The following is a 25,750-nucleotide window of genomic DNA, read 5'->3' on the forward strand; positions in this document are numbered from 1 at the left end:
AATCGGCCCCTTCTGCATCTCCCACCTCACCTCCCAACGGTGGCCCAGGCTCACTCCACTCCGTCACACGGCCTCCCCGCTGTCCTCGAACATGCCTGACACATCCCCACTCAGTGCCTTTGCCCCACTGTCCTCGGTAGCTACAGATGGGTACAGACAGCCACGCCCAGGGCTTCCGACAGCTGGAAGCAGCCGCCTGGATGGTCAGGATGCAGACGGAGTGATGGCAACTGGACCCAGCACATGCCTGAGGCCACCTCCCCTGGGAGGGGCTAGGCACACCACTGCCCACACTGGCCTCTGCTCCCAGTGCCCTCTCCACTCCGGACTCCACGTGGCAAGAAGGAGCCACACAGCACTCTCGTTCTTGTGTCACGGCTCTGCGGAGCCTCTGGTGTCCCGAGACAACCATCAGCCTGCTGCCTGTCCCGTGACGTGTCAGAGCCCTCTCTGTGACCCTGGGGAACAGCGCAGCAGGGTCACAGTGAACGAGGCCTCCTTAACCACCTGGCACCACTCTGCCAAGGCACTCTGCAAACAAGAGGATGCCAACCACACACCCACAACATGATGGCAGGAAAATGGAGGAGAACCAGCCGTCAGGGTGAGGTGGCCAGGGCCACAGGAGCACTGGAGACGGCCACCTCCCTGCTGCCCATCACAGAAGCTGACTGGTACACAGCCTTTCCCCACTGCTCTGACGAGGCGACTGCTCCAGATCACCCCTTCCACCTACGCAAGAGCAAACCAGAGGATGAGGAGGACACCAGGAAACATGCCGTGGGCGCAGCTGGAGCAGTGCTCCAAGGAGAGGACAGCTTCAGACTCTCAGGTCAGAAAAGAGGAAGGAAGAAAACCCGTGTCCTAAAGGTCTACCTAAGAAGCCAGCGAACTAAACACTCAGGAACTGAAGGACACAGACAACAGAGAGAGGGTAGTAAGTTCAGTGATTAACAAACCGTGAGACAGGCCAGGCACCGAAACAGTCAATGAAAGCAAAAGGATTCCCTGAAAGGATCCAAAAACCACACAGATCTAGACAAGGCGAGGCAAAACCCACAAATTACCAATATCAAGAATAAAAGAAGGACGTGGCTCCAGACCCAACACGAAAAGGCAGATATGGAAACATCATGGATCAGATTAAGTCAATAAATGTGACAACTACGATGAAATAGAAAAATTTCTGGAAAGACACGAATTATCAAAACTGACTTGGGGCTGGCCCCGTGGCCGAGTGGTTAAGTTCGTGCGCTCTGCTGCAGGCAGCCCAGGGTTTCGTTGGTTCGAATCCTGGGCGCAGACATGGCACTGCTCATCAAACCACGCTGAGGCGGCGTCCCACATGCCACAACTAGAAGGACCCACAACAAAGAATATACAACTATGTACCGGGGGCCTTTGGGGAGAAAAAGGAAAAAAATAAAATCTTTAAAAAAAAAAAAACTGACTCAAGAAGAAATAGAAAACCTAAATAGTTCTATCTATTAAAAGAATTAAATTTGTTCTTAAAAATATTCTCACAAATACCAGGTACAGCTGGCTTCACTATCAAATATTTAAAGAAGACGGATACCATACAAAGTCTCCAGAACAGAGAGGAGGGAACACAGACCCTCCACGAGGCCAGCCTTGTCCCGACACCAAAACCTAAGCACAGAGTCTAAAGGAAAGGACACTGCACGCCACCTGCAGACAGAGTAGCAAAAATTCTTAACAGAAAGGGTGAAAGTGGAATCCAGCAACACACAAAAGGGACGGTGTGTCATGACCAACTGGAGCTCACCCAAGGAAGGCACACTTGGCCAACATCCACAAGTCCGCTGATATAATTTCATATTAACAGAAAAAGTTTTAAAAGGAGAAAATCAACTCAATAAGTTATGCAGAAAAAGCATTTGACAAAATTCAACACTCATTAATTATAAACACCCTAAGAAAACTAGGGAAAAAAAAGGAGCTTGTCCAGCCTGATAAAGCAGCTGTAAAAGAAACCCACCCGTGTACGTGCAGAGGGAGACGGCCACAGCCACGGGGGCCACGGCAGGCACGCACACCCTCGGACTCTCCCAGCCATTGACCGGTTTACAACATTCCGTGAAATCACACGTTTATAATGCCGTGATGGGGAGAAAGAGATAAGAAGCACGAAGACCGAAAACAAAGTAAAACTGCTGTGTCACAGAAGACACGTTCGTCTGTGCAGAAAACCCTAAGGATTCTACAAAAAAGGCCACCGGAACTAAGAAGGGAATCCGATGAGGTCCCAGGTCACAGGCAATACACAGAACGCCTAAGTCGCCGTGCTCACCACCCTGTGGCCTGGCTCTGGGCCTGCTGCTGCCCGCACAGCGCGGGGCTGTCACCACAAGCACCTCAGAGAGCCGCCAGCCTGACTGCCAGTGCCGGGTTAGCCTGATCCCAGCACCCCAGCCCCTCCAGGCCGATGCTGATACGCAAATCTGTGAAGGAAGGAAGGCGAGGCTCCCGGGAGGCAGGAGCCTGTCCCAGACCCCAGCCCCGCACACTGGGAGGCGGGCTGGCAGACCCCCAGCGGTCACGTGTCACCTCAGTCCCACTCAGGGCCACCACGACTTGCACACGTGTTGCTCTTCATGACAACAGGATGAGGTGAGCGGACACCTAGAGGAGGAGAGGCAGGCTGTACCACACGGCGGGACGGCTGCTTCGTGGGCCTCCTAGCATGTACTCAAACAGGCCTCCGAGGCTGTCTGTGATCAGGGGAGCAGGGTCCAGGAGTGGAGGTATTCCTGGGGGGGCGCTGAGGAGCAGCCTCTGAGGGAGGTGGAGAAGTGAGAGGTGGGAGGCTGGCGTGCGCCCCCATGCACCCAGGGACAGGGCCGCCCACCCATTTCTGCTTTCTACCCCTCAAGGGGCACTGGTCCTAGTTCAGGGAACCCAGCCACTGCAGCCTCCAGTGCCCCGGCCACCATTCCCCAGATGCCCGCAGCACCCAGGCCCTGTGCCAGGCCCTCCTCGTGCCTGCGTATGGCCAGAGCCCTCAGTCCCAATGGGAGGTTAAGAATCAGGGAGGGGAGAGCTTGTCCAGGGTGGCCACCCTGGTGGGGCAACATTCAAACCTGCCAGTGGCCTTGCAAGGACCCACCCCCGCCCCAGGCTGCAGCCCGGGCCCTTCTCCACCCAGGAGTGCCCAGCCCCTGGGTGGTCCTGCCAAGGGCTACCCTCTGAGCTCGGCAACACCAGCACCTCCTCCCTGAAGCCCCCCCAGGGTTAGCCTCAGAGCATGAACTCCCCTGGTCCTCCACCCACCTGCATGGCAGCTTCTGCTCAGCCTTCCTTACCGGTGCAGCCCTACATCGACGCCCTCCTCAAACTCTGGCCCTGGCTCCAGCAGCAGATAAGGCTGGAGAGGCAAGCTCACCTGTGGCCCCCAACTGCACCTCAGCCCCCGGAGGTGCTACGAAAGGCACAGTGTGCTTGCTCCACAAAACCCCCTCTGGGCCCCAAACCTGTGCCAAGACCCAGGACCACACAGCTGCCTGAAAGGGCTCATGCCCATTGGGTAGCAGACAGCTCCCGGGCATTGGGGCTGAGACACAGTGAGACAGGAAAGGGCAGACTGGAGTGGGGAGAGGAAGGGCCTCACGGGGCTGCGGCAGGGCGAGGGCCATGCTGAGGACACACGTGGGAGGGCAGGGGGATACAGGAGATGACATCTGAGGACACGCGTGCGGGAGGCGGAGGGGGATGCTAGACATGATGTCTGAGGACGTGTGGGAGAGCGGGGGGGGGCGCGAGACATGACACCTGAGGACACGCATGTGGGAGAGCGGACACGGGAGATGACGGCCAGTCAGAACCCCAGTGAGCCGCCTCCTGCTTGGTTATTACCCTTTGGGGTGCCAGGAAGGGCCACTCTCAGCTCTGATACTGCTATTTCCATGGTAATGGAGATACCCACTGGAGGAAAAGGCAGCAGGAGGGGTCCCCACCAATGCAGGAACACACCGGAAGCAGGGTCCACGAGGCCTGGGCCAGCACAGACCTCAGCCTGGATAGAGCTGCAGCCTGGCTCCGGCGAGCCTTGGGCGCCTCCCTCCCTCCACGCCTCCAGCTCCCATGGGGTCTGACCATCCCTGGCGACTCAAGTGTGCTGTGAGAGGCAGACAGTGTATCCAGGACCCTTGCACGTGAGCCCCAACACCCACTCGGAGGAGCTGGGACCACCCAGAGCATCGGGGCTGGGGCTCTCAGCCAGCAAGCCCTGCACAGGGGCCCCTTTCTCAGTGGGAAGGAGCTGCCCTGCATGCCGCAAGCGCAGAGTCACTGGAGCCCGCATGGGTTCGGCCAGCCCCAGGCCTTGGACCCACCATCACTGACACGTGCAGGGCCCCAAGGCCCCGTGAACTCGGAGCTGGGACTGCCTCATGGCGCAGTTCCTGACACTAAGGAGCAGGGCCTTGCACCCCAGGGCTCCTGGAATGACAGTTCATTCATGCAGCTTCTATTTCCGAGCAGCAGCTCCAGCAGCACCTAGGGCCACACCCGTGAGTCAGGCAGGCACCCCCTCACCACCACACGCCTCGTCCCCAGGGAGAGGAGCACCACCCAGGCCAAGTGGGCAGCCCACAGGCAGCCAGGCGGGTGTCTCCTGGCAGCTGGCAGGAATGACAAACCCACACCTGTCTCACACAAGATGAGAAAACAGGGCAGCGCTGGGAGGTTTCCATGAAGCTAAATTTATTCAATTGGAAGGACCGTCCTCTCTCCTGAGATCAGATCCCGCCTACTTGTGGAGTCCGGAAATGTCTTTTTTTAAGTAAAATAACAGCAATAATGGATGATAGTGTACTATTTTTTTTATGTTCTTACTTGGCAAAATTAAAAACCTGGCGACTGTCAGTGTGGAAAAAACAGAGAGTTGGCAAGCCAACGTTGGTCTCAAGTCACTTTAAAATGCTAACATTCCATGATGCGCACAAACTCCACCACGGAATGGGGTCACGGAAGGCTCCGGAAGGCCATGACGAGCACACCAGCAGCCTGTAGGAGTCACCCTGCAGGGAAGAGGGGCAGAGAGGGTTCAGGAAGCGGGGTTCTGAGGGAGGCGGGGGAGGGCACAAGAAGGCGCCAAAGGGAGAGTTTCTGGACCCGAAAGCTGAGGCCGATGGAGTCGGGGGCAGTGGCCTCAGGGACACTGGGGCACTGCAGGCCAGGCCCTGTGTTCAGGAAGATCTGGAGCCAGCACTACTCTCCAGACCCATGCTGGTGAGGTCATCCTTCAACAGCTAGCCCAAGAATCACGCGAGGGTCAGGGCCTCAAAAATGCCACCACTTGACCCAGGTGACCCTCCACTCCAGGGACCTAACCCGGAAACAGGCAGCAACCTGAAGAGGAACCACAACACCGTCCTGGGAATTCGGCTCACAACACCGAAAGCCGAGGAGAGCAGGCCGAGTCTCGGCTCAGCAACCACGCAGACACAACAGGGTCCTCTGCCCTCTGAGGAGCACGTTTCAGACTGCAGTGAGGACATGCGCACCCTACAATCCTAAGCGCAAAAAGCAGCACCCAGAACGTTACTCACTTAAATCTAGTTCTACAAAACACGTCTGGATTTGAGAAGAGGCTGGCAGGAAACACCAAAATGTTAACAGTGTTTCCTCAGACATCCTCTATGTCCAAATTTCCTATAATGAGCATATGTTACTTTCACAATCAGAACACAATACATGTTGTTTTGGGAAAAAAAAAAAACTAAAAAAAATAATTAAAAACAAAATGGCACAAAAAATCTGCAAAGGACCCTCTGTTGCCTTGAGCTCTGGACCCCAGACTTGGCAGAGGTAGTCCCAGCTAGCCTGAATGAATGGACAGAAGAAAAGATGGATGGATGAACAGGTAGATGGATAGGTGGATGAACACGTGGATGGATAGGTGGATGAATGGGTGGATGGATAGCTAGATAGGCAAGTGGATGGGTGGATGGATAGCTGGATAGGCAAGTGATGGATAGGCAACGGATGGATGGGTGGATGAACGGGTAGATGAATGAATAGGTGGATGGATAGGTAGATGGGTGGATGGATAGACAGATGGATGGGTGGATGAATGGGTAGATAAATGAATGGGTGGATGGATAGGTGGATAAGCAGGTGGATGGATGGACAGATGGATGGGTGGATGGATGGATGGGTGGATGGATGGGTAGATGAATGAATGGGTGGATGGCTAGGTGGATAGGCAGGTGGATGGGTGGATGGATAGACAGACAGATGGGTGGATGAATCGGTAGATAAATGAATGGGTGGATGGATAGGTTGATAAGCAGGTGGATGGATGGGTGGATGGATGGGTAGATGAATGAATGGGTGGATGGATAGGTGGACAGGCAGGTGTGGGTGGATGGATTGACAGACAGATGGGTGGATGAACGGGTAGATAAATGAGTGGGTGGATGGATAAGTGGATAAGCAGGTGGCTGGATGGACAGATGGATGGGTGGATGGATGGATGGGTAGATGGGTGGGTAGGCAGTTGGATGGATGGATGAGTGGATCGGCAGATAGATGGGTTGATGGATGGACAGGCAGGTGGATGGATAGATAGATGGGTGGATGGATGAGTGGATAAGTGGATAGGCAGGTGGGTGGATGGATGGATGGATGGATAGATGGGTGGACAGGCAGGGAGATGGATGGATGGATGGGTGGGTGGATGGATGGGTGGATGGATGGATGGATGGATAGATGGGTGGACAGGCAGGGAGATGGATGGATGGATGGGTGGGTGGATGGATGGATGGATGGATAGATGGGTGGACAGGCAGGGAGATGGATGGATGGATGGATGGGTGGATGGATGGATGGATGCGTAGATGGGTGGATAGGCAGGGAGATGGATGGATGGATGGATGGCTAAGCAGGCAAGTGGATGGATGCATGGGTGGGCAGATGGCTGAGTTTGGGTCTGTCAATTCAGAGAGGTGTAGCCTTGGCCACACTCCAACCTCTCTCAGAGACTGAGTGTCTTCATCTGTAAAACAGGAATAACATGACCTGCCCTCCTCTCTCCAGGTCATTGGCAGGATGCAAGAGCTAAGGGCAGGGTGAGCCCCACACAAGGAAGCCCTATTCTGCTAAGAGGTACAATGCTGCCACGATCGGTAACCCAAAAGCATCAAGAATCATAAGGACAGAACACACTTAACCCACAGATGATGGGCCCAGACCTTGGAGGCGCAGCCAGACAACCAGCATGGGTCCCCAAACCACAAGGCTCCCTGCTGAGGTGACCGGCCAGGTGCCTGCAAGGACATAGGGCATGTAAGGAAGGCCACCGATGCCCGGGTTCTTACTGGGATCTGACAAGGTGCAGGCCTGGCATCAGCAAGGAATGGTCCCCTGCAGGTTCACGCCCTGCGGGACTGGCCATCGAATGCTCATTACCCAAAGAACAATTTAACGGTTTTCTCCTGGGGAACACCAACTTCTTGGTTTGCCCAGAACAAAGGTAGGGGGAGAGAGAGGGCTAGGGACAGGTCCAGGACAGCCCTCCCCACTATGCCCTGCGGGGACTCCTCCAACCCAGGAAGCACCAGTGGTCCACAGGTGGGGTAGGGTTGCGTGACAACGGGAGGAGGCAGAGAATCCTTGGGTCCAAGCATGGGGCTCCATGCAACTCCATGTGGGGTGTGGGGCTCAGCTCTGTCCAAGCACCTAGGCCTCCTTGGGGCTGCTCAGGCTTAGTGCAGTGGTTCGCCTGGAAGAAGGGCCCCCACCTCTCCAACAGACGTCGATGCCAAGAAGAGACACACGGTCTTGTCCACAGCCGCGCCTCTAAGAGCACATTCAGTCCACCACCCCACACCGTCCTTGTTCACAGGCAAGGTGGCTCAAACTCAAAGAGGCGTCATGACCCACCCGGGAGCCCCAGATAAGGAGGCGGCGGAGGGAACAGGGGCTCCGACACAGGCCTTGGCTCCCCCCAGCGCTGCCCACCCTGCACCACACTGAGATTGCTGCCGGGAGAACTGGGGGCTCCTCGGGGCCCCTGAGAAGGGCCTCACAGCCTGTGGAGAGGCGCTGGGCCCAGGCTGGCCTGAACACAGAGCTGGCCTGCCCTGTGCCAGCCGGGTGCCCTGCAGGGATCGCCCTTCCCTCCCCAGGGACCCAGGGCTCCAGCTTGCAGACAGCACCGCACCTGAGGAGCCCGTCTGTCACAGCCGAACCGCCTCCCAGACCCGCAGCCTCACCAGGCCAACCCAGGGCCGGCCTCTGGGTGACCCCAAAAGGAATGCCCAGTGGGACCCTAGCAGAGGAGAAATCAAAAACACAAATCCTGGCTCCAACCCAGCCTGAGTCCACCACCTGCAAACCGCTGTGCAGACAGCACTCCTGTGCCATGTGCACCCGCTCAGTGTGCAGCCCCATCACTGAGCTCTGGTGCATGGCAGACATGTGTGGAGATAGTGGGGCAGAAAGTGTGCATGCCGACGCATGTCCCGCCACCTGAGTGTGATCCTGCACACGGGTGTGTGTGTGTTCTCTGTGGGCAACACAGGACACCTGAGCTTCTAAGAGGGGCGCGGGCACACCTGTGTGCCTCCAATGGAGGGTGACACCCAGCGTGAGCTCAGCCTCAGGCTCCAGCACCAGGCAGGCTGGCCCTCGGGGATGTGGGGTCCAGGCAGCTGTGGGGCCAGTGTGTGGACAGTGCAGGGCACACCCATGACACCCACATACACTGAACACAGGCACACACTCACAGGCTATCCCGTAGCTCCTGCGTGTCACTCGGCGTCCCCAGGGAACGGAGGCTCTGCTCCAAGGAGGTCACTGCCGAGAGAAGGGGACAGGCATAAGGAACAGAGGGAGCTCCTCAGGTGACCCCCAGACCCCAGGCATGTCCCGCATCCCCAGCAGAGGCAGGGCAGGGGCCCAAGGACACGGGGGTCAGGGCCAGGGAGACCACCCAAGTGAAGGACCTGTGGGAGCCAGGACAGCAGGGCCGGGCAGTGCCCAGGCCCTCTCGCTCAGTCTGCCGAACCCCCAGCAGAGCCCCCGGACAGGACCCCTCTCCCCAGCTGCCCTGGGACAGGCTCTTGGGCTCACATGGGGCTCAAGGGCTCTTGGGAGCGGCCCCCCGCGGGCCTTGCCCTAGGTCAGGCGGAGGGCTCCTCTCCTCCCCTCTCCTGCTTGACCAACGTGTCCCCAGCACTGCAGGAGCAGAGGGCAAGCCCTGACCTGGCCCTCTGGTGTGTGGCTCTTGCCCCCCAACCCCCAGCCTGTGACCTGTGAGTCAGCCAGCACTGCCTGTCTAAGGGAGGCTCTGACATGCTCCTTCCCCTTGGGGCCTCGTCCAGGTCGCACAGGGCATGTGACCGTGAGAGAGGAGCGGAGCTGAGGGTGCAGCAGCCTCGGGGTGGGAGGACGGCAGGCCTGCCCCCATGCTGTCCTGAGGCCGACACGCTCTGCCTTCACTGACCTGGCCTGCCCGCCCGTCCTGAGATGCCTGGGCCTGGACTGCAGGCGGCCTAGTTGGAGGAAGGCCATGGGCACACCCACCACCCCAGTGTCACCCCGACCTCCCGTGGTACTCTCAGTGGCCCAAGTCAGTCAGGTGGGGGCAGGACAGGACGCGGCTGGGCCTGGGTACAGACTCACCGGTGGAGTTGATTCGGAAGACATTGGCTGACGTCTCCTGGAACAGCTCCTGGAGGTCACCCGAATCCACCTGGGTGGCTGCAAGAAAAGAGGACAGGGGAGGACACACGTTCACTGTGCTGCCCACAGGAGACCAGCACCACTGGCTGCTCACAGCTCCCAAGCTGAGAGGTGGCAGTCACCCCTCCTGGCTGGCCGCCAGGGTCGGGCAGAGCTCAGAGCTGGAACGGTGAGCCTGCATGCGCACGTGCGCCCACAAGCCAAAGGAGGGAGAGGAAAGCAGAGGACGGCTCCTCTGAAAGGCCTAGCACCAGGTGCCATCTGCCCAAGCGCGCCCAGCAACACCACTGCCGGGCACACGCGAGAGAGATGAGTGCCGGGCCCTGCGTGAAGACCTGCAGACGCGCGCAGCTCTGCTCACGAGCCACAGGGCGGGGACGCCGCGCCCGCCACCCAACGACAAGGTGCGGTCCATCCTGACAAGGGAACACCCTTCAGCCACGAAAAGGAACGAGCAATGACACATACCACAACACAGCTGAGCCTCAAGGCTGCCTGCCTGTGGAAGGAGCAGACACGAGGCCCGCGCTGTCCGACCCCTGCAGAAGTGCCCAGGTCACAGGGGCAAAGGCACAGCAGGGAAAGCAGACTCGTGACTGCCAGGGGCTGGGAGGGGGCACGGGGGAGTGCTGCCAAGTGTGGGGTTTCTTTCTGGGGTGATGGAATGTTCTAAAATGAGATAATCATGATGGTTGCACAACACTGTGAATATACTCAAAAACACTGGATTGTACACTTTAGGACGGTTAAAATGGTGAATTTTATGTTGTATGAATTTTATCTCAATTAAAAGAAATACCAAATGTGTGTGGACACCACATCCTGGTGAGGACCGGACTGCTCCCAGGCTGCTAGGCCGAGTAGAAGACAGCCCAATCCCACAGAAAGGTCTGCCGTCCCTTGAAGGTTAGACACCGCCCACCCGCCGCCCAGCAAGGCCACCAGGTATTTACGCAGAGAAACACAAACATGTCCACAGAAAGCTGGTGTAAGACATTCACGGCAGCTTCCTCCTCAGAACCTGGAAAGGGCGCGCCTGCCCGTGGACGGAGGACATAGGCCCAGGGCCTGCCCACGACAGGGCCGCAGAGAAGGACGCACCACGTGGGCAGACTCTCACGCACCGAGCCGAGGGAGAGCAGCCAGACCCCAGAGCACAGACTGTAGGACCCAACTGATAGAAGTTCCAGAACAGACAACAGTAACCTCCGGTGCCCCTGCGGCTGGAAGAGCCCGCACGGCCCAGAGTGGCTGAGCCTCCACGACAAGACGAGCGGCCGGACCTGTGCCAGGTCCAGCCAGGGCAGCAGGAGGGAGGCACAGAGCAGGGAGGGCCCGTTCTAGGAGGCAGGAGACCCGCACACCATCCACATACCCCCCTCATGAACAGGTGCTTTCAGGTCCCACAGGCCTGGCTCCCAAGCCCAGCCTGCCATGCGCGCTCTCGGGATCTGGGGCCCGCCTCCTGGGCTCTGGGAGCCTCACTGTTCCCACCTGCAGAATGGGGAGGAGACCCCCAGGGAGGGTTGACGTGAGTTTTTCTACAGGACAGACGCAGAGCAGGGGCTCAGGCAATGCTAGCTCCCAGGCCTCGTTCCTGTCTACGGAATGAAGAGGAGGAACTATCTGGCTCCAAGAATCCTTCCTGTTCTCAATGTCTCTGTGTAGACGACTCCAGGAGCCATTCACACTGGGGTAAACAGACCTTCTGCAGGAAACGCGGAGCATCTGCTACCAGCTCGCTGTCCCTTCTCAAAGCCATGCTCCTCTGGACAGCCCCTCAAGCGCCGTCTGCCCGCTCACTCCTGGCCGGCCCTCCCCTAATCCAGAGCAAGTCCTGCCCTCAGGGCCAGTGTCCCGTCTGACGGGGCCGGACTGCCTGTCGATGGAGCTGCCGACCCTGTGTAGTGTGTGTCTTTCCAGATAACGCTGGCTGATTGGCTCTGACGTTCTGTCCCGATCTCGGATGAAGCCGCTCAGCTCGGAGAGGCTGCGTGGCCCGGGCCCCACGAGGAAAGAGCAGAGGCGGCATGGGAGCCGCAGCCTTGAGAAAGGTGAAGAGCCACAGCACGCAGGGCAGCTGGCCCGTCTCTCGGGGAGAACGCCACGGAGACACAGCAGCAGGGCCCCGGCTGAGCAGGCTGCGGGCAGTGAGGTGGCCTCTGACAAGGAGCAGAGCCAGGGGCTGGCCCAGCTGTGGTCCAGAGGGCGCATGGCTCTGGAGCTCGCCAGCCCCCGCTCCAGTAGCAGGAATCACTGCAGAGCCGTCCTAGGGGCAAGGCAGCCCTGGGGCTTGCAAGTGCCCACAGGCAGGCCTGGAGTACAGTGGGCAGGGGGCAGGCAGAAGCCAGAGGGCTGGGTAAAATTGCCCTGAGGGGCTGCCTCCAGGGCCGGTCTTGTCCCCAGCCCAGCAGGCAAGTGCCAAGGCTCTGATGCAGAGCCCCATGCAAGCAGCTTGCAGAGGCCCCGCCTCGGGATGGAAGCAGTGGGTGTGCCAGCCTGGCAACAGCAGCAGCTGCAGCTGGCTATTTCCGATGGCTGCTGTGGGGTTTGGTAAACACCTAGAGCCACCGTGGGCAGGCATGAAAACCAGGGCTGGGGGTGGCTGCCAGCCAGCTGCCTTGAGAGTTAATGTGGACCTACAGGGAGAGTAGGAGGAAATGTGCAAATATTCTGAAGACACAAGGCAGGTCCGGCCCTGGAGCAAGGACAGCTGCAGGACCGCCTCTGGCCTCCCGTGGAATCCAGGGAAGGCAAGAGGGAAGACAGGAGGCCTCTTACCTCAGCCTGAAGGAATGCCACGGGGGATGCCACCTAAGGCCGTCGGGCAACTAGAGCTGTCTCCTTCAGACCCAGTCTCTCCTTTGTCCCAGGTGCCTGGCCACAGAGCAGCAGAGGACACTTCCCAGCCTCCCTTGCAGCCAAGAGCAACCACGTGACTCAGTTCTCACCCCTGGGATCTGAGAAGTGAGCACACTGTTTCTCCTCACGTTTTAACAGGAAACTGCCACCCGTGACTGCCTCTCACGCCTCCTCCTGGGCTGGGACATGATGGGTGGGACTCTACCTCAACCGGGCAGATGAAGACAACACCCTAGGGGCACAGCACCACAAGCTGGAAGGAGCCTGGGGCCCCCAGTGGCCCTGGGGAGCAGAGCTGCCTCGCGGCCGGGACAGCTGGACGGCTGCAGGAGGGAGACGAATGCCCCGTCTGAGTCAGGGCCTCTGCTCCGGCAGCTCACCCTCTTCTTTACCTGTTACACAAACGCACCGCAGGAAGTAAGGGCTGGAAACCTAACAGACACACACTGCGAGTCTAGCGGGAGGCTCAGGTTAACCCCAAAATGCACGGGTTATCCTGCCTCATGCGCTCCTGGATCTCACAACCAATGGTGGGCACTGTGTGACCGAGGCAGGTGGGCAGTGGGACACTTACTGCAGAAATAGTAGTCGAGCCTCTGCGTTCAGTGCAGGTGACAATAGGGCCTGAATTTGGTGGTGGCAAGGGTGGTGAGAAGGCTACCTGAGCCCTCGGGGAAGAGCTGACAGAACTGCGGACAGGTGGAACTGAAGGGGCAAGTGAGGGGAGGACGGCGGGTGTCCTCGTGGTGTCCTCACGTCTGTCAGCCCAGGTATGTGGTCAGTGCGGCCGGGATGGAAGGCATCGGGGGCGAGGAAGAGGTCACTCTGGTCAGGGGGCGAAGGTGGTGCCTCTGGGTCAGCATGGGACCATGTGGGCAATTCTCAGGTCAGAGGTATGTGAAGGAGACAGGAATTTGGGGGCCAATAGTATGTAGAAATTAAAACCAAAGACATAAGCCAAGTTCTCAGGAAATAACGCCGTGAGAGCACTTCAGCTTCTGTCATAAGGGAAACGGGGGCCAGGATCGCCCTCCCCTGTAAACAGTTAAAAGCTGGAATAAAGATGGGAAACACAGTCCTGATGAGGGACAAGCCTGGGTACAGTATTCCAGCCTGAGAGGAGCCGCACGGTCCCCCAGCTCTCCGATAAGCAGGAGATGGTGCAGCCTGCGGAACCGGGAGGATGACTAGGGTGGAGCCCAGTGTCTCTGGGCAGGAGACAGATGCCGGGGCCTCAAGACCCAGCAGCTCCCCGGGGCAGGGGACCAAGGAGAGAAGGCGAGGCAGAGGGAGCTCCAGGAACCTGCACCCAGTGCCCTGGGTCTCTGGCCAAATACACTCTGCGTGTGCACAGGGAGTGACCCCACCGGCCAAGGAAAGGACGACCTCTGAGAAAAGGGCACTGACCAGGGACCTGTGAGCCAACAATGCTCCTCTCTCTCACGGAGCCAGGAATCGACGAAGGGCGCAGGCAGGGAGCACACAAGACCTCACTGAGCGCCCAGGGCGTGCAGCGGTGGCCACAGAGGGTCACACCTGAGGAGTGGGGCTGGGTCAGGGTTAGGGTGCGGGCTACTCTGGAGCGCCCTAAAGCTTTTTAAAACAATCTCGAAAAGACCCAAATGCCCCACTGTAACTTTCCTGTCCCTGGGACAAAGACCAATCCTCCTCAAAGGAAAACCACCAAACCTAGCGCAAAAGGATACGAAATTCACAAAGTAGCAGGGAGACGTGGCCCTCCCCAGGAGAAAAAGCAGCCGGCAGAAAACGAGGCCCAGACACGAGAGAGACAGAAACAATGGAAGGAGCGGGGAAGCACGTGTGTAGAGTGTGGAGCGCTCATGGGAGCGAAGGGCACGCCTGCCCCGGGAGAGGGAGATGGAGGACGCGGAGAAGACCCCCCGGAACTCGTGAAGACACAGGACAAGGCTGACGTCAGACGGTGCCTGCTTGGGACTAGCGCAGCTCGGAGCCTGCAAAGTAAAGGATGGTGACCTTGAGGAGCAACGACAGAAGCGACACAAGAGGGAACTCGGAGGGGAAAAGACTGGACAAAGTGCAGGAGCCGCGGGACCTGGGGCAGCGTCCAGCGGCCGCACACGTGCGGGGAGAGCCGCAGAGGGGACAAACACACAGAAGGAGGGTCAGGAAATAGGGACCAAGAGTCACCAAAGATGGCGCAATTATAAACTGAGATCCTGAGAATTTCAGCAAGTCCCAAGCAGAATAAACATTAAAAATAAAAAGCCCAAGGCACATTATAGGTGAAACTGCAGAAAACCTGTGATAAAGAAGAAACTTTAAAAGGTGCCCGAGAAAAACACACAGTGGCACGCTGAAGAACAAAATAGAAAGGGACTTCCTCCTCCGTCAGGCGGCGCAAGAGCCCAAAGACGACAGAAAGACGGCCTTCAGGCGCGGAAGAGAAGGAAAACCCTTCAGCCAGAATTCCATACCCAGGTAAGATATTTCAAAAATAGAGGCAAAATAAAGATTTATTGTAGACAAAGAAATGCTCAGAGAATCGCCTCCAGCCAGACTTACTCCAGGAAGTGTTAAGCGAAGCTCGTCAGGTGGGCAGAAACAAGGAAGGTGAGGTGGACGTGCGTAAGGGGCCGCAGGGCCCCCGCCGGGGCCAGGATGAAGGCTGATGAAGAGATGCTCTGTCTCATTTTCAATTTACTTAAGAGATGACTGATTATTGAAGTAGGACCAATAAAGTGTTATTAGCAGTGACACGCTGCTCCTATCGGGCGAGGAGCGAACGTGTGAGGGCAGCGGCGTCCGTCGGGGATGCAGGGGCACGGTGTCAAGTGCTGAAAGCAGGTGCGTGCTCTCTGTGCGACTGACGGGTGACTGTGAGAAGCCAAAAGTAAACTGTAAACTCTGAAGCAATCATCAAAAATCAAAGCGAACAGGTCTGGTGGCTCATAAGCCATCAACGCAGTCAACAGAACACTCAACACTCAGTTCCTCCAAAAGAGGAAGGAAGAGAGAAAGAAAAAAAAAAGAGAACAGAAGGGAACCATAGAAAGCAAGTATCAAGACGGGAGATGCTAATCTCAACAGACCGGTATTTACACAAAGGAGAATGGTCTCAACCTGAGTCGTCCAACGCAGTCCCCAGGTGGCCAGGGGCTCCGCACGGGGGGAGTGCAGACTCCAGAGTCAGGCACTCTGTGACCACTCCAATCCATGGCAGAGATGCTCAGAAGGGTTCAAAGCAAACTCTACTGTAACTGAATACAAGAAACCGACTTTAGAGATGCAGCTTATAAATCAAAAGACTGGAAAATTCTATCATTTAAACAGTAATCGTAAGGAAGCCGGAGCAGCGACACTATCATGAGACAGAGCAGAACTCAGAACAGGGGTAAAAAGGACATTTTTACAATGATAGAAGGGTCAACTGCTGAAGAAAACAGAATAGTCCTAAATATGCACACACCTAATTTCACAACTTGAAAACACATGAAGCAGAAACTGACAGACTAGAAAGGAGAAACAGACCAATCCACAGCTGCAGTCAGAGTTGTCACACCCTTCTCTCGGTGGTTAACAGAACCAGCAGACAGAAAATCAGTGAGGGTACGAAGACTTCAACAACACTATTCATCAACCGACCTGAATGACAGTTACAGGCCTCTCCACCCAACAACCGCCAAATACACATTCTCGTCAGGTGCGCATGGAACACACGAGGATGCACCACATTTCAGACCAGAAGGCAAGTCTCGCTATATTCATAACAGCTGAAATCATACAAGTATATTCTCTGACCCCAACAGAATTGAACTAGAAATCAGTAAAAGGAAGATGTCTGGAAGTATAGAGAATTACCTGAAAATTAAACAACACATTCTAAATAACCATTAGTAAAAGAAGAAATCACAAAGGAAATTACAAAATATTTTTAACTGAAGAAAATGAAAACACAATATACACAAATTTGTGTAAGTAAAGCAATACACAGAGGAACATTTATAGCAATAAACAGTTATATTAGGAAGGAAGAAAGGTCTCAAACCAATTATCCGACAAAAGCAAGTCAACCCCAAAGCAGGCAGAAGGAGCGAAACAACAAAGATGAGCAAAAATCAACTAAATCGACACCGGGCATAAACAGAGAAAATTAATGAAATCAAAATCTGGTTCTTTGAAACAATCAACAAAATTGACAGACGTACAGCCAGACTAATTGAGAAGAAAATGGAGAAGACCCAAATGAGCACTATCAGGAAGGACAGATCTCACTCCGCAGCCCACAGGCGTCCACGCAACAGCCGAGGGCTCTCATGAACAACGTCACGCCAGTAACTCTGACAACTAAGGGGACGGCGCGGGCAGGTTCCGCGGAAAACACTCAACAATCAAAGCTCATCTGAGAAGAGACAGAGAGCGTGGCTAGCATCTCACAGGAAAGACACCGTGGCGTAAAGTCTTACAATGAACTGCCGTCTCAGACGGCTTCTCAGGTGAAATCCGCCAAACATTTAAGAGAAGAATAATGCCAATTATGCACAAATTCTTTCAGGAAACAGAGGAGGAGGAAATCACTCCCGGCTCATTCCAAGACTCACTTCATGGTGACTGTCATCGAGACGCTGTGGAGCCGCACGGGCAGAGACACAGAGCCACGGGAACAGAAGGACTCCCCACGGGCACACGGTCACCTGCGTTCAGACACAAGTGCCGAGGGAATTCAACGGGGAAGGAGAGTCTTTCCAGCCAATGGTGCTGGATAACTGGGCATCCACTGAACCTCAGCCCCACGATAACCAAACTCAACGTTTATTATAGACTTAAATGTAAAAACGAAAACCATAAAACTTTAAAAAAAAATACTTTAGGACCTTGCTGTGGGCAAAGAAGTTTTAGGTGGGATACAAAGAGCGAAAACCATAGAAGAAAACACCAATAACATCAAAACGTACAACTTCTGACCTTCCAAAGAGACAGTTAAGACAAGAAAAGACAAGCCAGGCCTGAAAGGTTTGCAGTACAGATATCTGACGAGTCCCCCATAGCCAGAATCCAGAGTGAGCTCACGCAACGTGATCAGGCCAACAGCCCAGCCTACAGCGGGTGACAGATGTGAGCAGACACTGCACCAAAGCGGGGCACAGATGGCCGGTGAGCACACGACAGGACTCGGCATCAAGGAAAAGCACGCTGGAACGGCAGGAGATCCCAGCACACACCGCCCCCAGAAGGGCTCTAGTCAGAACGACGGCCCACAGCCAGTGCCGGCCAGCACGCTGAGCGCACGGCTCTTACTTGCTGCCGTGGGAAGTGAAGATGGAACCACCACTCTGGAAAACAGCTTGGCAGTTTTTTTAAAAGTCAAACTTACACTCAGCATATGAACAGCAATTCAACTCTTAGGTATTTATCCCAAACCTGTTTGTCCGCACAGATTTGACACAGACGCTCACAGCACCTTTACTCAGCCAAAAGCTGGCAACGACAAGACCACTTACCATGGGAGGACATGACACCAACGGCCCCACGTCCACTCCTGCGCAGAAGGATGCACTGCTCATACACACGACACACGGACAGTCCTCAAACACGTCGGGAGGAAGAAGGCAGCTGGAAGTGAAAGAGCACAGGCCGCAGCCTTCTGCAAAGAGCCAGCCCAGAGCGGCGGCCTTCTGCAAAGAGCCAGCCCAGGGCGGCGGCCTTCTGCAAAGAGCCAGCCCAGGGCGGCGGCCTTCTGCAAAGAGCCAGCCCAGGGCGGCGGCCTTCTGCAAAGAGCCAGCCCAGAGCGGTGGCAGCAAATGAGCGGGTGAGTGGGGGGCCCAGGGAAGCGCCGGAGGTCCTGGGACGAACGAGCCGCCCCCTCGCTGGGGGAAGCCAGGCGGCATGTGTCCCGGCACATCTCACTAACTGGACCCTAAAGGGGACACACTGAATTGCACACAAATTGCATTTGGATAAAGCCCCATCCTCACTAAATGAGGGGCAGGCCGAAGCACACGTCTCTGCTCAGCCTCGGCAGGGAAGCCCCTTGGGGGCCACCTCCACCTCGCCCCACAGGCCAGGGTGTCTCTCTCAGGGCAAGGACAGAGCCTGTCCACCTTTCCCTTCACACAACTAAGTGTCCCAGAAACATCTCCTGAACAAAGCAACATGCCCTGAAGGAGCCCAGGGAGGGGCGCCCTCGTCCTCCAGTCCCCCCCCCGACGGCACCCCGAAACGGAAGGAGGAAACACCATTGCATAGCTGCTTCTTCGCCTGCCTCAATGACTCCCCGCACGCGGTAAAATACAATAAAACATCAGGGGCTCATCGGCCTCTCTCTCAGCATCCCACCCCCTCCGCTTCCACTGCGGGCAGGGGTAACAAGACTTTCCACAAGGACCAGGGGAAGGAAACGTGCCCCCTCTGGCAGGCGCCGCCTCCCACATCTGCAATAGGCGCCGTCGTCCTCTGCCCGAGGCAGAGAGAGAAGGGACCTCACAGTGGGCAATCGCGTCATGTCGCGGGATCTGCGCAGCGGGCTGCCCTCCCTTCCCCAGGTCCCAGAGGCACCTGCAGCAGCAGCAGGCCAGCGGGAGGGGACCCACAGGACACCCCACAGTCAGCACAGGGAGACCCCTGGGGCCGAACAGCCCCCCCCACCTGCCCCGCACACAGACCACTGGGGGAGCTGACTTGCAGGGGCTCTGCCCACCATAGCACCACCCGAGGCCGGGCAGCTCCCCACATCCCTCTGAGGGCCGGACTGAAAGATGGGGTGCCTGGGGTCCCAGGCAAGAGGAGATCAAGTGACCCCACAGCACCACAGATGCAGGACAAGCCAGGGGAAGCGGGAGCACCTCTCAGCTCGAGTGAGACGGGCCTGGGTAAAACCTAGAGCCCCACTAAGCTGGGGTGGCAACCCCTCACTGTCGAGTGGGGTGACAGCTGCCTCTCCTCACAGCCCGCTGGGGTCTGCCCAGCACAGTGCCCGCACAGGCTCGGGGCCCAGGCCAGGCCGTTCCCCAGATATCGCCAGCCTCCCTGCAGATGAGATGCGGGGTGTGTGGGGGTTCCACACTATGTGACCCCAGCAAGGGTCAGGTCCCAGCATGCCCAGTGGCTCCACCCTCACAGCTTGGCCTCCGCAGGGTAACTGGGACTTCTCGCCTCTGACCATGTGAGCAGCTGCTAGCTTCTGCATAACCTGGCCGGTCACTGGTGCCCAGCCCACCACTCCAGCACGCGAGGGTCCCTGGTCACATCCAGCTGATGGACACAGAATGAATGGAGATAACGGGGTAGTCCCCCGCGAGCACATCCCCATTCTGAAACTCACACACCCGTCACCATAGCTTCAAAATATGGAGAGCACGGCTGGTGGGCCCAGAAGGAGAAACAGAGAAATCCCAATCCTCGCACGTGACTGGAAGAGGTTCACCAGGAGCACCCGGTGGCCGGCCCCAGGACCAGCCTGTGTGGCCCGCGGTGAACACTCAGAAAGCAGGCATCCCAGGAGCGGAGCTGGCGGCGAGAAGCATGTCTGTCACGGGCTGTTCAACGAACCTCAGGCCTGGGCCCCTGCTATGGACACTGGAGGAGGAGCGGGAAGCGCTGCGAAGAGGAGGGACAGGGACCGTCCGCTCTTCAGGAGATGGCCTCGCTGCCCCGGGCATGGGAGACGGCGCTAGGGGAAGTGGGAGCAGCCAAGAGCCTGCGCAGGGCAGGGAGGTGGTGCCCCGGCCAGGCAGCTGCTGAGGCCACTTGAAGATGCCGCGGCCACTTGTGCCGGTCAGTGGCTCATGGCGCTGTGACTGATGGGCAGTGTCTGCCACGGACAAGGCGTGGGTATGCAGGCACCAGGCCGGGAGGTCCCCGCTACTGAAGAAGCAGCCCTCCAGGCTCCAGACAAAGGCTGAAAGGGCTCTGGGAGAGAAGGTTGAGTGGGCAGACCTAGGTCTGGGCCCGGCCGCAGGGCTCCCAGCGCGGAGCAGCAGCACAAGGGGCAGACGTGCCTGCAGCACCCCCACCGGGGCCACACTGCCCACCCTGTCACCTGCGCTCAGGAACCCCGGGAGGCGGGACGCCAGGGCAGGTCACACGGAGGGCAGGGCAGCCCACGCAGGCCTTGTGCAGAGGACGTGTCTGGACACAACCGGGAGGCCAGGGCTTGTAAGAGCAGCCCTGTGGGGAGCCGTGCACCTGCCCCCGCCCCACCTAGGGCCCCAGGGAAACAAGCTCCTACAGGAGAGGCCCTGGAAAGTGAAGGGGCAGAGGGCAGGGCTGTGGGGAGTGTGCAGCTCACTCCCCCACACAGCGAGGCGGCGTGACCTCAGCCAAATGCACCAGCACCAACACGGGGACACTGTGGAGACCCACGATGGGGCTGAAGGGAGGGCAGTGAATGGGCCTCTCCAGAGTGGGACCCAAGTGCTCAGGGTCCAAGTGCCCAGGTTCCGGATCCGCATGCCCCAGGGAGGCAGACAGCTGTGCGGGCGAGGTGGCCAAGGCTGGGCACAGGGCAGCCTCTGGTCCCGGAGGAGGCAGCAAGCAGGGTCACTGCCCATTGGGAAGAACACAGGAGCGATCAGGGAGCAAAGGTCTGCTGGCCCCGTGGGGTGGCCCTGGCCCCTTTTCATCCCCTGTTGATCACAGCAGCCCAGGGGGTTCAGAGACCCCACTTTACAGAGCAGAGGCCCTTGCTCTCAGGGATCCAGCGCTCTGTGACCTCTGCCGGCACACAGGCAGCATGCACCTTCCAGGATACCAGGGGCCACGAGGACACCAGGGCAGTGGCGTCCAGACCCCCACACCATTAAGGCACGGGCTGGCATCTGAAAGCAGAGACGAAGCCCGTGCGGGCTGTCAGTCAAATACCTAGGTCGACCTCGCTTCATTTCTGAAGGTCTTCCTGTAGCTTCCGGCCCAGTTTCAAGCCAAAGACTATGTGAGGAATTGGAAATGCCCCCTCAGATCCAACTCCGTGCCCACCCAGGACCAAGGAGGCACGCATCCGCCCTCCCGTCTCTAACTCTCCGTATTCGGGCTCAGCCGCTCATCACAGCTCCTGGGTTACAGTCTGGACCTTCGGTTCCTACCTGTCCCCACGGCTCTACTGCTCTCTGGCACAGGCCCCGGCACCCTCCACACCCCATGCACATCTGGGGCATCTGCCCAGGCTTACAGTCCAGACGCACGTCTCCTGAGAGGGTAAGGGCAAAGGGATTCTCGGCAGCAACCAGTAACAACGAGTGCTGGTGAGTATGCAGGGGACTCAGGAAGGAACAGCGGTGGACAGCTGAGAGGAGCAGAGGGGATCCAGCGAGAACCCCTGCAGAGCAGCGGCGGACCAGCACCTTGGCCCTTGGGGCCTAAGCCCTCCCTCCAGCCCTTGCCCTCTGACCCCAAGCCAAAGAGCATGCTCCTAGAGCCTGGGTCAGGGCAGGAGGCCCAGGGACCAGAGGCCTGGGACACAGAACTGGACAACAGGCAGAGAGGGGAGCATCACCCCACTCCCACCGTGTCCCCCAGCACTGCCTCCCCACTGACATCACTGATACCATGTCAACACCACATCCACTTGGCCATCACTCCTGGCAAGCTTGAGCCCAACCCTCCGGAGCCCTAGGCATGGCCACCCACACACTCCTCATCAGCCCCTGACTCTGAGGGCACCTGTGAGGAGGCAGGAGGGCCTCTCCACGTGAAAGCCAAGGGTCCCGGAGCCCGAGGCCCCAGGACAGCAGCCCTCTGCATCACCCAGGCCCTGCACGTGACCACTGCCTCACAACACTCCCTGCCCCACAGGGCCTGTCCTCACCCGGGACAGCACAGAGGGGAGCCCGGGCTGAAGACGGGATCCCACGCCCCAGCGCAAGAGGCAGGGGTGCTCCCCACAGCACAGGACATGAGCCCCACCCACAGCCACGAGGAGAGGTTTTGCCATGCCCAGCACCACCTCGTCCTTGCTGCGCACACGGCTCAGCATGAGAGAACATCTGGGCTGGCAACTCAAGGGGAGCGGTGGCCACCTGCTGCAGCCCCGTGCTCCAGGCCAGTCCCAGAGGGCACGATCTATCTGGGCAGCTCCCACAGCAGAATGCAGACCTGACACCCGTGCAGCAGGAGTCCACCACGGGGACCACAACACCCTCATCCTCTGCATACTCACAATGGCCTCACACAGCACTTCTGCAGCCCTGCGTGCCCGTGGATTGCGCACACCCAGACAGCATACCACCCCAGCCCATCCAGAACGCACTGCACCTAAGCTCCCAGACGTTGGGCCCACATTGACCTCCATCAACCTCCCCAACCCGCCATGCCTGACTGGGGCCTTTGTGAGACGTCAGACCCTCAGAGGGACACACCCCCGGAACATGGCCCAGGGAAGGGCTCTGTCTGCACCCCAGGAGGCCCCGAGGTGAGCCGGGCTCCCTAACCCTCCCTCCCTAGCTGCCCCTCCTGATGCTGCAGGGTCGGCCCCACTGTACTGAGGCCTCTTCCGGATGTCACACCAGCAACAGTGCCACGCGTTCCAAACACTAGCCCCGACGCCCAGTCGTGAGACCAGGTCAGAATGTCAGCATAACATTTTATTTACCAAACAGGGTAGGACAGTGCGGTTAGAGCGGGTCAGGACAGCACAGAGAGGTCGGCGCATGGAATGGCATGAGGTCAGCAGTGCTTGAGATCCTGCGTTTCAGGCGTGTGAAAACGCAGGCAGTGACAGAAAATGTACTTCTGACTGCAGGTCATGGTCAAAAGCAGGAACCAGGTGACCTTGAGAAGGGAGCTGCGTCTTGTCCGTGCAGCCCAGCCCTCTGCTCTGTGGGGTGAAGGAGAGGACTGAGGAAAGCTAAGGAGGCACCAAGTCCCTGCGAAGCGCCTCGGTATTTAAACTGTTGTGGCGTGCAGGGACGGCGGGTGAGCGCCCCGGCGCAGCTGCAGAGGACGAAGGGGCGGGAAGGATGCGGACGATGGAGGTGCTGGTGAAGGGGTCGGGTAGGGGATCCCTAAGGAGAAGGAGGAGCTGCAGCATCCCCAGGGACAGGCCAGGCCAGGCGGGTCTCTGCCCCGCTGTGGGCGGGGCTGAGCTGGACAACAACTCACCTCTGGGGGGCTCCAGGCCGAAGCCCCCACAGGACAGGGCCTGGCAGGAGAAGGTTCTGGCCACCACCTGCTCCACGGGCGTGAGTGCCAGGGCCTGGGGCTTGCCGGAGCCGGGGCCATGGGCCGCCCTGCGGAGGTCACCCAGCTTGCGCCGCACGACGGCGCGCAGATCCCGCCACTTGTGCTTGAGGTCCACGACGTCGCGGCGGCAGTAGCCCAGCGCGTTCACGGCCTGAAGGATGCGGCTCCACACGCGGTACCTGCGGGTCGGCTCGGCCTTCAGCAGCCCCGTGCCGAAGAGCAGCTGGTGGTGCTTGCTGACCTTGGACACCAGCACCTCCGTCTCCTGCGGGCAGAAGTTGGGCTTCCTCTTCTTGGCCCGAGTGGCGCTGGGTCCCGCCATCCTGCCATGGGCCCCGGCAGCCGAGTCCTTCCTTGGGCCGGCGGAGGGGGTCGAGGTGGGCGAGGTGGGCTCCGGCGTCCCGCTGCCATCGGTGGCAACCCCTGGCCCTGGAAAGGCACCAAAAGGCGGGTGTTTAAGGCACCTGGGCCAGTGGGGATGGCGGCTCCAGCAGCAGCTCCCGGGGCACCTCCTCTGTGGCTTCTGCTTCAGGACACTGCTGGACACTGCTGCCTCTCCCGGCCGCTGCCCCTCCCTGCTGGATGTCGGAGGCCTGGCTCCAAGTGCTAGCCCCGCCACTGCACGGCTGGGCGCCACCCAGCAAGGGACTTCACTTCCGGACCACAGCGCCCATCTCCACAGAGGGCTCCCATCCCTGCCTGCCTCCTGCAGCCACTGTGGAGCCGAGGAGCGAGACAGGCCTCTCCTGTCCGCAGGCAGAAGGCACTCGGGGCCAGGATCAGGCTGTTCCTAGGACACCTCCCATCAGAGGACAGCCCTCACCTCTGCCATGCCAGGACGCCCTGGCCAAGAGCCCCTCAGGATGTCTCTGCTCCTGCCTTCCTGCCAAGCTGCTGGCCTTGACTTCCCCTCCCGCGCAGCGAGCGGGGAGCAGGCAGCCTGGTCTGTAGCTTCCGCCCCCTGCTCATCGGCACCCCCACAGCCTCCCTCTCCTCACTTCACAGGGGTCCTTGGGCTGGGCCAGAAACAGCACCGAGGTCTCCAGGCCTTTGTCACTAGCCTACCGGTGCCGGCCTGGGGGCAGAGGGACGATCTGTAAAGGCAGAAGAAAGGGCTCCCCCATCAGGCCACGAGTCTCCCAGAGGCAGGGACCAAGTCCCCAGTACTGAGGGGCCCCTGAGGGTGGAGGGATGTCTGAGCCTCCCTGGGGGAGAGCTCACAGAGCAGCAGCCCGCGTGTCTCTTCCAGGTCCCTATCACCCAGAAGGCCGCCCTCTGCGGAGGCCACCACCCCTCCTCCTAAAGCGCACGCCCAGGACCCAGTGCTCCCTTACTAGCCCAGGCTGTGAGGAGAACCCAGGCTCTGGACGAAGGGGCCACTGTGCAGGCCCAGCCCCCAAGCACGAGCAGCCCCTCACTCTCGGCCGTGTGGGGCCAGGCCTCATCCTGCAAGCCCACAGTGCCCTGACAGTGCTGGCCATCATGCGACATCCCTCCTGCCACTGGTCCAGCCCTGCCACACCATCCCCTGTGCCTGGGGAAGGGAAAGGCTGGGGGGTGAGTGTGGAGACAGGCTGGAATCCCTGCCGCAGCCCTGAGCCCCGGGCCTCTGCGTCCCACCCCGGCCCGCTGACCCTCCCTCCTCAGCGCTCAGCAGCCTTCCCGGGACCCCCAGACCCTGCATCCCAGTGGAAGTACCTCGCTTCCTGGCCCTCGGGCCTCCGGGCGTGCCCACCGGCCCCAGATCACCTTCCCCGTCCTTGCCCACACAGGGGTCCTGCGGGTTGCTCTCTGGCGATGGGCAGGGGAAATGGTGGATTCCATACTCAGTCCAACATTTAGCGCACTCTACGGACAGCAAGGGACATTCATGGTTACGGCCAGCCTGCCCACAGAGCGGCTCAGGGCGCTGCTAGCAGAGCAAGGGCCCCACACAGGACAGCAGGCACCCCAAGCCCTCCAATCATCCACGCTGAGAAGCTCCACTTGGACTTCCCTCCTCCAGGAAGCCTTCCCTGACTGCCCC

At 58.7% G+C, this 25,750-nt stretch overlaps 1 protein-coding gene across 38 annotated transcripts in view; it reads right to left on the reverse strand.

The window, feature by feature from the left end:
* Positions 1–25,750, reverse strand: part of TSNARE1 (t-SNARE domain containing 1) — a 171,215-nt gene that overhangs the window by 97,653 nt on the left and 47,812 nt on the right. For 21 of the 38 annotated variants that reach the window (NM_001433520.1, XM_070221263.1, XM_070221262.1 and 18 more), the window contains exons 3-6: positions 25,423–25,572; positions 23,644–24,153; positions 9,649–9,726; positions 8,751–8,820 (exon numbers count right to left, since the gene is read on the reverse strand). In NM_001433520.1, coding sequence (NP_001420449.1) covers positions 8,751–8,820; positions 9,649–9,726; positions 23,644–24,153; positions 25,423–25,572 — 808 coding nt within the window. The remainder of the gene's footprint in view (positions 1–8,750; positions 8,821–9,648; positions 9,727–23,643; positions 24,154–25,422; positions 25,573–25,750) is intronic. The other 17 variants (XM_070221247.1, XM_070221239.1, XM_070221238.1 and 14 more) reach the window with 2 other exon arrangements.

This window comes from Equus caballus, chromosome 9 (genome assembly GCF_041296265.1).
Source record: "Equus caballus isolate H_3958 breed thoroughbred chromosome 9, TB-T2T, whole genome shotgun sequence".
NCBI lineage: Eukaryota > Metazoa > Chordata > Mammalia > Perissodactyla > Equidae > Equus > Equus caballus.